Below are 12971 nucleotides of genomic sequence, written 5' to 3'. Positions count from 1 at the left end.
AGCGGAGATTGCGCTCGTCGCCAACGCAGGAGACGCTGGGTTCGAGCGTTGCTACCAGCTTGGCTGGCCGTTCATACTAATACAATTGGCAGTATTAGGGGGTGGGAAAGCTGGCGGTGGGAATCTGGCGTTGTGGACAGCAACGCCTACAGGTCAGCTCTCGGCGCTTGCTAAGCGGGGGGAGGACTTGGTGGAGATAGCGTGCCCTCCCACGCATTACACTTCACCAATGAGAGTCCTCGCTGCCAAGTGAAAAAAGTGTCACTGGCTTGACTGCGCACGTCTCGGAGGAAGCGTGCGTTCGACATCAGGACACCCTTGTACCGACTCGTGGGAGAACATGCATACAACAACCAGGTAGGGGAGGGGGGGAATTGGCACAACGACTAATTGGGACGGGAAGAAAATCGGAGAAAGAGGAGGTTAAAAAAAATTTATAATAATAATATTTTATACCAGGAATCAGTTTAGCTAAACTAGGTATACATTTTTGGATTTATGAAGGAAGCTCTTTATTTCCACTGTTTTAGTGTCGGTCTTACATGTAGAGGCAGTACAGCCATGTTAATCCTATACACTGTTGCTGATATCTCCTTGTGCTTCATCCTGTATATAGCTGGTCCATTAGATTGATGTCTCCCTTTTGTCTTCTGCAGGAGTCCAGGCATGATAAAGAGAAGTCTGATAAGAAAGAGAAGAGGGACAGCAGCGGTGGAAAGGAAGATAAGAAACAATATCCTTTAACATTTTGTCAAAAGAAAACCTGAGGGCACTTTCTTACTATTTACACTGTAAATATTTCCAGATTCAGTTACCTTTCTAGACACATGGTCAAGACCAGTGGAATTCTTGCTCTTTATAGCTGGTGTCAAAGCTCAGTCCTGTATCAACATAATGGAGATTTCACAACATTCAATACACAACACAATTGTCTAAAAAAGACTTATGCCTTGTCCAGACTAAAACGATTTTGATCTTTTTCGTTTTCGTTTTCGTTTTCATTTCAAAAAGGTTTCCGTAAAAACAAAACCATCTCAAGATAATAAGTGCGTGCCACAAATTTACTAAATAAATGTCTTTCCTGTTTTTAGACGTCGCTCTTTTATTTTGAAAACAATGTGCTTGGGTTTTCAGAAAAAAAAGGCCAGCTATGTGACGCTAATCTCTAGTTAGTATCGTGTATTGCATCACAGTAGCCTCCCGATCAAGCTCAATAGCTTCTGTAACACAAATGCAACTACTCTGATGCCATTGTTGTTTAATAATAACTCCCGGTGTTTAACACTTTGCCCGCCGGGCAGTTTGCCCATCTCATGCCCCTCTCTGCCAGCACTATAACCCTATGGAGTGGCTCACCTTCTTTGCAGGGCTATAACTTTAACATTTTTATTGCTATATTGACATTACTATGGCCCATTCAACATCGATTATCTATCGTTCAGGATGTGCGAACATTATACTTTTTCATTCATAGATTCATACAAAAATACCTTCTAGAATATAAGTATGTTTTTATCGTTTTCTGCAGTAATTCCTAGAATGTGAGTTATAGGCCTAAACGCATATATAGATTATCGATTGCCGTTTCTTCCCTATACACGCTATATTAAAAAATGCAACTGTATATGATCGGTATACGTTATGCTTCATCATGCGTGGAGGAAAGGGCGGGGGTGTCGTTTATAATTCCCCGATCAGTAAATGCTTTATGTAGGTTGGGTGATATATTGATCAGATCAGTTTGCTCACAAGGAAACTCACAATTGGGTTGAAAATAACGTTATATTCCTCTTACCGTGGGTCAAAGAGACTGGCGGTGAAAGATCCCAAGCATACGACGCCGATCGCCTAGGTCCATTTCCGGTTTGTATGTCGCAATAAACGCTGAAATCATATCGATTATTAAGTTTAGAAAGCGATCCATTATGTACATTGTGTCTGTCGGGAGTCATGCAACGATATCTGACGGTCGGATGAGTTTAATCGACGCACATCAGCCATATCCTGTAAGCGAGTGTAACTCGTCCGACCATCCACCAGACGGCGGTATTGAGCCGTCGTTGCCGTCACCTATAGGGTCCGCCTATATATTAAAGGCAACCAACTTGTGTCTAACCACGCCCAACTTGCGTCTAGCCACGCCCCCGCGGCGACGCGGCAGCAGCAGAGCGGAGCGGCAGCTCCGCTCAGCCGCGGAGCGTAGCGGCAGAGCGGAGTTCGGCCGCATAGCGGCAGAGCGGAGTTCGGCCGCGTAGCGGCAGAGCGGAGTTCGGCCGCGTAGCGGCAGAGCGGAGTTCGGCCGCGTAGCGGCAGAGCGGAGTTCGGCCGCGTAGCAGCAGAGCGGAGTTCGGCCGCGTAGCGGCAGAGCGGAGTTCGGCCGCGTAGCGGCAGAGCGGAGTTCGGCCGCGTAGCGGCAGAGCGGAGTTCGGCCGCGTAGCGGCAGAGCGGAGTTCGGCCGCGTAGCGGCAGAGCGGAGTTCGGCCGCGTAGCGGCAGAGCGGAGCTCATTATATGCCAGTAACCGCCCCTTATTCAGTATCCAGAAATAGCTCAATTGGCAAAGCTGCATGGCTGTGGATCCTACGGCTCGTTGCTCGCTAGTTCGATTCCCTTCAATTTTTTTTTTTTTTTTTTTTTTTTAACGTGCATTCGCATTCTTTCGCCGTTAAGTTTAGGCATAACTTTAAGCATTGTTTCGGAGTTGGTTAAGGTTAGGCATTGTTTCGGAGTTGCTTAAGGTTAGAAGGGTTAAGTTTAGGCGCTGTTAAGGAGCTGGTTAAGGTTAGAGTTTGACTTAGAGAATGGCAATAGACAGCTTATTTCCGCGCTGCCGCTCTCTCGCGCTGCCGTGGTCACATGGGCGTATTGGCCAATCAGAGAAACGCTAAACACAAGTTGGTTACCTAAAATATTCACGCATAGGGTCCAGCTGCAGCGTCGCAGCTGTATATATGAATTATGAATGCCATGGCGAAAAAATTATATATTGATCTCAATAACGCTGTACAGCGAGGTCTGGCAGACAACGCATGGTGGGCAATAATGCTGTAAAGCGATTTTGGCGGGGAATGTGTTAACACTTTGATTGCCAGCGTGGCGTGCACTATTTATCGTTGGATGCCACCACCCACTTCAATGATAGCGCTCTAAACGCATAATCTCTGTCTTAAATTATGGCTATGTGTCTAATCTGCCCGTCGTTTATCAATGACTTGTTTAATCGGTTCATTTCCGTTTTATAGCATTTTGAAAAGCCCTAGTTTTTCAGGAAAATATATAGATTCCGTGATAATCGCCCTTTACTGGAATATTCTGGCATACACAAAAAACATTGTAATTTTTCGGCCTATTTATGAATCGTTTTCAAATAAACGCTAGATTATCGATAGTATATGTGTACTTATGCACGCTAGAGAAGCGATCTGAAAAATATATTCTCATTTCCTGATCAGCGAAGCACACACATTGATATATAGGTCAAAACAGATCCCATTACCCCAAGACTGGTAAAATAAATTGCTTACCTGAGATCAGATGTTATCCAAAAAGATAGCGTTTATTGATTCAGCGTTGGGTACTGGAAATACATAATCCATGCTGTTCTGAGGGTCGGCGATCAACTTGGGTCTCTTCAGATGCCTCGCCGGAGAGTAACATGTAACATGAGGAGGCTGGACCGCCTCCCCCCATCAGTCTAAACCAATGGGGTGCAGTTACACAGGGAGAGATGATAGGGGGCGGTATTTTCCCAATTGAGCTCAGAGTCTGCAACACTAGCGTGAGGCTCGATTGATGAAATATGAATTCAAATCTCTAATAAAAAAAAACGACATAAAAACGCTATATAGCGTTGGTGGCACTCAACTGGCGGCATGAACTAACGACAACGCGTCCCTGGCACTCAAAATGTTAATAAACACTTCTAGCCAGGACGCGTGTAGCTTTATGCCAAGCAAGCAGTGCAAAAATTTACCGTAGTGGCGTGCAGTAATGCGCCTTTCATTTTCCGCCGCCCAGCGCCCAGGTCGCGCGGAAATAGGCTGTCTATTGCCATTCTCTTTGACAAACTCTAACCTTAACCAGCTCCTTAACAACGCCTAAACTTAACCGTTCTAACCTTAACCAACTCCGAAACAATGCCTAACCTTAACCTTAACCTTAACCATGCCTAACCTTAACCATAGAAATTATATTGCCATTCTCTTTGACAAACTCTAACCTTAACCAGCTCCTTAACAGCGCCTAAACTTAACCGTTCTAACCTTAACCAACTCCGAAACAATGCCTAACCTTAACCTTAACCTTAACCATGCCTAACCTTAACCGGCGAAAGAATACACGTTAAAAAAAAATCATGTTAAAAAATATTTTCGATGGGATTCGAACTCGCCAGCAAACGAGCCATAGGATCCACAGCCATGTGGCCTTGCCAATTGAGCTATTGCTAGATACTGAATAAGGGGCGGTGACTTATATATATTGAGCTCCGCTCGTGTCGAACCAAGGCGGGATCTCATGCGCATGCGCGGGCACCTCGCGCGAGCACGCCGGCGCACGCACGCACGCACCTGAGCGAGCACGCCGCCGCCGGTGCACGCACGGTAGCATTTGTCTGAAAAGAAGGGCGCTTTACCGCACTGGCGTGCGGTGACGAATGCGGAAGCATTTTTGCACTGCTTGCTTGGCATTAAGGAAAACGCAGCCAGGACATATAAGACATATATGTATCATGTTTATTTTTTTTGTCTGGGTCTGCATGCGGATTAAGGGAGATGTGTGTGCGCAGGGCACAAAATTAGAGGCCGCCACCCGCCATTGGCGGGCAGATTTTACGTTTGGCGAGTGAGACTGAGAGGTCTGTCCGCCATGTGGCGGGCGCCGGGCAACCAAATAGTCATGTGAAAACCGATCGAAAAACATGATCCAATTCTTAGCAGAGTTCTCACTCGCTGTCTCAAGCACACAGACATGCAGCGCACTGCTCCTCCTCCTGCCCCTCCCAAACCTGTGTAAACACAGAAAGCCTCGGGCAGTCTGCTGACTGCTCTAGTCTAGTGGGACCTCCGTGAGCTAACGTTAGCTACCGTTACAAAATGACCCAGTCAACTATTCACTTTTAGTTTAATGCATTAGGCATTGTCTAATGTTATCTAGCCGGCTAGCTACTGATAGCTCCTGATATCAACAAATGCTCCAGCAATAGTCTAGTAGTGCATAATACCTCAGTTGGCTAGGTAGCTCACGTTAGCTCACGTTAGCTCACTACGAAATGTCCCAGTAAACTAAATGGTTCACTGAGGCGTTGTCTTAACGTTATCTAGCCGGCTAGCAGTAGCTACAGATAGCTCCTGATATCAATGTCTTATAACATTGATTCGATGCGTATTCAAGCCCCTGGCTTCCATTGCATGAGGGCATGCTGAATGTAGAGTATAGGGTCCAGCTGCAGCTCCGGAGAATCCTTGCTGGAACTGGAGGCTACTCTAGTACACACACACACAGTGGAGCTGTTTGCAGATAGCGAGCATTTTGACTTGTTGTGTGGTGGCGATGTCTCGCAGATAATACAAGTATGATTATATAATATATATATTTTATTAAAAAAAAATTGGTTGGTAAGAAATATGCTTGGCGGTTAGATTTTTCCCATCTATTCACCACTGGCCGGTGAGTCAAAAAGTAAATTTCGTGCCCTGTGTGTGCTCCTCGGTTGGGAGTGTGTACAGCAGAGCCCCGCTCCGCTTCATTCAGATCGAGAGAGCACAGCGCGTGTGTGAGCATTTGTGTGCGACTCGGTCGGGATTGAGTGTAAGCACAGCAGAGCCCCGCTTCACTTCAGACAGATAGAGAGAGCACAGCATATGTAAAGCTGTAAAAGCCTGATCAAGCTCAATAGCTGTACATGTCATTGTTGTTGTGATGTTTTCACACGCGGGGTAAGGGAGAGGTGGGCTATCACGTCATCGGTTCAGGAGAAGACTTGTATCGCTTGTAAAGATGGTGACGCAATGGGGGGCGTCTTCAGGCGTCTTCAGAATTGAGCACTCTGGGAGCTGGTATCAGAAAGTACCGTCTTCAGGCTGCCAGAACGCAGTTCCGTGTGGCAGAAAGGTGCAAACGATCAAATATTTTGCCTAAAACGACCAAAATCTTTTTAGTGTGGACATGGCCTTAAAGGGGCACTTCACCAAAACAATACTGATTTCTTTTGCACATAATTACACCCACATCCAAAAACTACAAACTGTTTTGCACACATTAATTTAGTTTGACAGTTATTTAGAGTAAATGAGTTTGCATGTGGCCACCAATGATGTCATTGGGGCCTTGAATCCTTGTGTTGTGTTAAAGGTCCCCTATCTTATAAATATTTTTTTCCAGTGGTTTGCATTGTTTTCTAGCAATGTGGGGTTGTCCCAACTAGGGCTGGGCGATATGGCCTCTAAATGATATGGTATATTTTTACATTTCCTCTAAAGCACTTAAAAATGCCCATTACATTTGAAAATAACATAAATGAAAGTGCACTCTTTGTCCATGCCACTAGACATTTTAAAATAACATAAATGAAAGTGCACTCTTTGTCCATACCACTAGACTAGGCATTTTAAAATAACATAAATGAAATTGCACTCTTTGTCCATGCCACTAGACATTTTAAAATAACATAAATTAAAGTGTACTCTTTGTCCATGCCACTAGACATTTTAAATGAAAGTACACTTTTTGTGCATAATGTCAAACGGGTCTGGTCAAAAACGGTAAACAAAAAATTGCTGCATTTTGTGCATGGTTGTGTCCTGTGTGTTTGTGACAACCAGTCAGTACCAACAGGTATCTAGAGGTTTTGTGCCAAAAACACAAGCCTATCAACTAGGGATGCACCGAATGGGAAATTCTTGGCCGAAACCGAAAATAGGCCGAAAACGGAATGCCGAAAGGCCGAAAATGATTACCGGTAATATGAATATATAATGTTTTTTTTTCTCCTTTTTTTTTTGCTACCTGATTATGGCAAAAGACATGATTATGGCAAAACTTAACTTAAATAATATTAATAATCACTATTATGGGCCCATAAAACATTTATTCAGCACTTTTGAATGCATACATTAATTCCAGACTGACTGCTGAAAGATTGTACAATTTAAACATTTTCTCTTTGCATACAACAAAATGTGCATTAAAGTCGAGTGCATTTTCTTTTCTCTGTAGGATAATTACAACAAGTGCATTCAGAACAAAGCCAAGGTGCTTTAAAACGGCATAAAGTCACACACACATGCACACAAGAGGTGTTGATGTACTATGTTTGTTTGTTGTGTTGCATATTTGAAATAAACTTCAATCAAATCAAACACCCCCCTCTTAAAAACAAAAACCTGTGTTTAACCTAGCCATCTATAAAACATCATGCTAAAACTGTGAAACAAATGTCCTACTCCCCTAAAGAAAGAAATACATAGCAAACATGACTGTCCTCGCATTTCCATTTCGGGTTTAACGTTAAATTTTCAACAGATTGCTGGTAATTAAACACTTCATGGAAACGGTGTAGTATGAACTCGACATACCGTTAACGTTACTCCGTTTCAAGTGTTGCTGCCACCGTTGCGTCGCAGATGGATGGTACACTGTTAGTCTCTAGGAGCGGATTAGCTACGGAGCTATCAGTATCAACGGCATCTGGCTTGAGGGCTGCCCGGTGGCATGTAACTATGTTCCCACAGGTACTAAATAATCGTTCCGATGGGGAACTGGTGGCGGGCCGTTTCAGAATAAATAACTCTCTAAACTCTTCTTTCACGCTATCGTATCCTCTTTCCCTGTCTCCTCCGAACAACATGTGCACTGACTTGGCACCGCCTCTCTGTGTCTGTGTGTATATGTGAAGTAGATGGGCGGGCCGCGTGTAACTGTTCCGCAACAGTAAGTGACTTCCGGGGTAGGCCTGATTGGCCCCGACAGGCACGTGACGCGGCAAACTCAGGACGCGCAACGAGGCTGCTGAGAGCTGTCGCGCGGAAATAGGCTGTCTATTGCCATTCTCTAACACAAACTCTAACCTTAACCAGCTCCTTAACAGCACCTAAACTTAACCGTTCTAACCTTAACCAACTCCGAAACAATGCCTAACCTTAACCTTAACCATGCCTAACCTTAACCATAGAAAGAATATTGCCATTCTCTAAGACAAACTCTAACCTTAACCAGCTCCTTAACAGCGCCTAAACTTAACCGTTCTAACCTTAACCAACTCCGAAACAATGCCTAACCTTAACCTTAACCATGCCTAACCTTAACCGGCGAAAGAATACACGTTAAAAAAAAATCACGTTAAAAAAAAAAGATTTGATGGGATTCAAACTCACCAACAAACGGACCGCAGGATCGCAGGACCGCTGCTCTGCCAGGTGAGCTGAAGCGCCGAATGAAAGTCATGGCGTATTTGGACGGTTACGTAATTCCGCAAGCTCTGCCGCTCGGCTCCGCGGAGCGTGCCGCGCGGCAGAGAAAGTTGCGCGTCACGTGCCTGTCGGGGCCAATCAGGCCTACCCCGGAAGTAACTTACTGTTGCGGATAAGCTATAAGCGGGCGGGCCGCGGGTGTGTGAGAGAGAGGAAAGCAGGAGTCTGCACGCTGCAGCGCTTCTCGAGGAAAGCACTGCGAGTGTCCTCTCGGCCGCGGCGCCATATAAACTGACGCGACAACATATATTCGATGTTCGCGATATAGTACAGTACTAAATCTCATGTAGAACAATCCGCGATACATCGAGTATACTCGATATATCGCCCACCCCTAGTCCCAACACTGACTAGGTGTGAAATTCTCATTCACGCGCATTCCTCCAGTTAAGCTGAGACAAGATCCTCCCCCACTAAACCAAGCCATTCTGAATTTATATATATATAGGAAAATATAGGTTTAGCTCTACAAACAAGGTGAGCGCTTACATGGGGTTAATGGGTAGCAAGGCCAGATGCACTTCCCGGAAGGGGCGTGGCACCCAATGCTTTAGATATCAGAAAAGCATCAAAAGCAGACCCTTGTGGGACACATTTACTCATTTCAAGAGAGCTTGTTTTGATACCATCAGCAACAGTTTCACCCTGAGAGATAATTATAAAACCAGTTGACTGCAAGCTCATCCAAACCTATGGAAGATAGCTTATTTATTAAAATATCAAACACTTTTGATCAATAATCAATAATAGTGCAGCACAGTGCTGATGGTTATCAACAATCAACTATATTATTTATTACAAGTGTTGCAACTGTAATATGTCCTGGTCTAAACTGATTGATTTGGTTGTAAAATGTTATAAGCATCCAGGAAGGCCTGTAACTGAGAATTAACTGATTATTCTTTTCCATTTTTCTTTCTTCTTCAAATTTTACAAACATAAAAGCAGCACCCACAAAAAAAGATACCGTAACAAAAAACTTTTTTTTTTTTTTTTTTTTTTTTTTTTTATACTAATGATTCTAAGCAGCATCGTTTTGAGCTTTCCACACATGTGGGATTTTACCAGACATAAATGTTAGATTGAAATGTGAGCAAGCGGTGCAGCAATTACATGAGCACTAAGACTCAGGAGGCAAGGATCAAGATCATCCTCACCCTTTGACTTCTTTGTGTTTAAGCCTATATAAGTGCATTATAAACTTCACTGTCACTTACAGGTCTAAATGAAAATATGTTATTAGAATGGTAAGTTCTCACTACAGAACTAGGAGTATAGTGTATACCGGTACTATAGTATAACTATATTTTATAGTTTATAAATGTAGAACAAATCGTATAACTACAAGGTCAGTCAGTAGTCTCTTCTGTTTTGTCACATATTGTGACGTCACACAGCACAGGCCACCTTTTCCTCCACTGTAGAACGCACCCAATATTTGACTAGAATTCCTGCTTCCTATTTCCCTTAACGTTCGGCACTCATAAATCCTCCGACAAGCACAGATAATGAGCACCAATGCAGTGAGGGTAAGTTGCATAGTAAGATTCTTATTTTGATATATTGCCTTTTTATTTTTCACATTCATCTGTTGATAACAACTACTCATGGTCAGTATATGCTCCATTTGTATTCCTGTAGTTCTCCTTCTGGACAGCAGCAGAACTGGAGGAGCTGTGCTGATTTATACCCCAAGACGACTCCAACCATGTCTTTACCATGTCGTTAACTAGTACTCATTTCTGCCTGTTTTTTTTGTTTTTGTTTTGTATACTGCCCTACAAGTGATGTTAGTTGTTGTATTTCAAGTTTTAAATCTCATCTTTATGACCGTGTATTTCATTAAACCAGTTGAAAGTGTTTTCTTTAGTTTTTATTTTTATTTTTTTTCTTCTGTTTTTTACTTTTCAATATGGGCACAATGTGCTACTCAAATCATGAAATGTTATTCTCAGAAAACTGGGTACTGTAATTAAAAGGGGCATATTGTAGGGGTTGCAATTTTCCTATATTTATATAGGTATTTGATCAAGGCCGTTTAATGAAGACCGTAAAAATTTGAATTTGTACGAGCAGCTAGATTTACAGTTACATTTTCAGAAAATCGTTTAATTTCAGACCATTTCAGACTTATCTCCATTTACTACATCACACATTAACTCTGTTTGATTGGCATTCCTCCCCTAAAACAAATTTTTGAATCCTTCCAATCACTTGAGTTTGCAGTATTTGAACTGATTGAACTCAGTTCTCTGTTTTTGCATCATTTGTATGAAGAGGACTGGTACTGTCTGCTTCATCAAAAATCATTCAGGATCATTTGGTTGGAAAACAACGCGAAGCACAGTATTCTTACCCCGAGACACACTGCATTTGAAAAAGTGATGTATGAAAAGGTAAAATATGACTCATTTAAATGCTCTCGCAGTAGCATCAGGTCATATGTTAAAAAATAAATAAAATCCCATGCTTGGAGAAAAAAAAAGAATTTTTTAAATGTCAGGTTTCACCTTTGCCTGTTTTATTAGAGCTAACACGCTTTCCATATTTTTTTACTTGCCTCATCTCTCTTAGACGTAACTGTCTTTCCCTTCTCCCTTTTAACCCAAGCAAGAATTTAGGCATAGGTGAGTTGAATTATACAAAGGACCAGTTTGTATATTACGTGTACAATAATGGAGGGTAACATGTAATTCATGTAGTCTTCTTTTTTTTTTTTTTTTTTGGATGCCCCTTGAAATGTCCTTTATGTGATTTTGTTTTATCAGGTTTTTGCGTTATTTATAAAATGCCACTTCACCATTGAAGCAAGTAGAAGTTGTTCCAGAAAGAAAAAAAAATACTCCAAATCCAACTGTCAATTTCTTTTTTTTTTCGGAGGGGGGCATTTCGATCTGCTGTACTCAACCAGTGTATGCTTTTCTAAAACCAATAAATGATAGTTTTCCTAGTGTGTCACTTTCAACACGTCTCTTATCTTACTTCACTAACTGCAGAAAGCCCTTCAGCTTTACGTCTACACACTCCTGTCTACACAGTCCTAGTGCTAACTCCAACCTTGGCTTTTGCAGGCATGGCGCAGGCTATTAAACAATGTTTGTTTTATTAATAATATACTGCTATTTGAGATAAATATTGCAAGTTGGTGCATGTAATAAATACTGTATTATACCTGCTTAAAATAGCCGTGGAGTAACTCATACTGACCATGAGAAATCTGACTTTTTGATACAAGGACCGACACTAAGGCCAACAACATGTACTCGTATACCCGAGAATAATGCTGATATTAGCCAGAATACTGAGGCTTTGTATAGTCCTGATGAAGACTGTGTGAGGGTACCACAGGGGACTAGATTGTCAGAATCTCAAAATTATATATTTTATAATTGAATATAGCCTTTAATATATATTTTCATTAATATATGTATTTTACAAAGTTTGTTCACATCAGTTTAATTACAATTCCATTGCTCTCTCCACCTGTGCTGTCTGAGTAAAATAAATCTACCCATAGGCCTTCAGGATGTCGAGTGAATCCACTGCTGTTGAAACTAAATTTGATGGGGAGATTTTGTTTGTCGCATCCTTTAACTAATCAGATTTTGAGTTTGACGTGTTTGGCATATACTCTACTCTTCTTTGGCACACGAGAGCCATTTAGCTGAGTTGAGTGGCACGAAATACCAGTACTGTATCTATGTCGTGTATGTCATATGATGAATTGAAAATGGGGGACCCTGATGTAAACAAGACTAAAGTCTTTCTCTGGTCTGCATCCTTTAACAATTGTATGTATTGAGCTGTACTGTACTGTACCCATTCTGCAATCTGTTAATACGTTTTCAATCGATCAATACAATTCTGCTTGCACTATCTGAGGGATAGCTACTGAAGCAAAACTAGGAAAATAAAGTGTCATAGCTGGTTTACATTTTTTGAGAGGTTTTTATTTAGATTTGTGTTTTAGTCCTGTTTTCTTTCATGCACAACGATGGAAGGGGGAACAAAATGGATTTGGTGACTGATTTACTGGGAAAACCTTTTAGGAGAAGGACCTTTGAAGAAAAGCTGGAGCTAGTGAGGACAGCTACTGTACTGTAGCAGCCGTGTCCCAACCATGGAACTTTCAATGGAGCAATTAGGAAAGCTACTGACTCAGCATGATGTAGCATTGCAAATTGTATTGCTGGGAATGCCTGTTATTTGCAACCAACAAATGTGAGAGCGAGCATGACCGGTGCATGTATTTGTTTCTCACTAAATGCAGCTGAAGCCACGGTCACTTCAATATAGTATCTCAACCACTGTTTGAGCACTATTCATCATATCATTTTCGTTTTGTTTCTATGTGAAGATGATTAGAAAACATTTTGAAGCATTTTGAGTTTGGTAAATAAATGCTTTGATTTTTAAAAGTCACAGATTTTTTTTTTTACTTTAGTTGGATTGAAGAGGGTGAAGTGGATTTTCTTTGCAGAGAAGACTAGAATAATGTCAATAT

At 42.1% G+C, this 12971-nt stretch overlaps 1 protein-coding gene across 2 annotated transcripts in view; it reads left to right on the top strand.

Annotated features, from left to right (window-relative positions):
* thoc2 (THO complex 2) overlaps nt 1–11432 on the top strand; it is a 172565-nt gene extending 161133 nt beyond the window's left edge. The window contains exons 37-39 of one of the 2 annotated variants that reach the window (XM_084320913.1): nt 657–735; nt 9957–9996; nt 10109–11432. In XM_084320913.1, the coding sequence (XP_084177039.1) occupies nt 657–735; nt 9957–9976 (99 nt within the window). In that variant the 3' untranslated portion in view covers nt 9977–9996; nt 10109–11432. Of the gene's footprint in view, nt 1–656; nt 736–9948; nt 9997–10108 lie in introns of both variants that reach the window. The other variant, XM_084320914.1, reaches the window with a different exon arrangement.
* The last annotated feature ends 1539 nt before the right edge of the window (nt 11433–12971 follow it).

Source organism: Notolepis coatsorum (assembly GCF_963971535.1).
Source record: "Notolepis coatsorum genome assembly, chromosome: 8".
In the NCBI taxonomy this organism is placed as follows: domain Eukaryota; kingdom Metazoa; phylum Chordata; class Actinopteri; order Aulopiformes; family Paralepididae; genus Notolepis; species Notolepis coatsorum.
The sequence above is the reverse complement of the archived record's forward strand: the minus strand, read 5'-3'. Positions and strand labels throughout refer to the sequence as shown.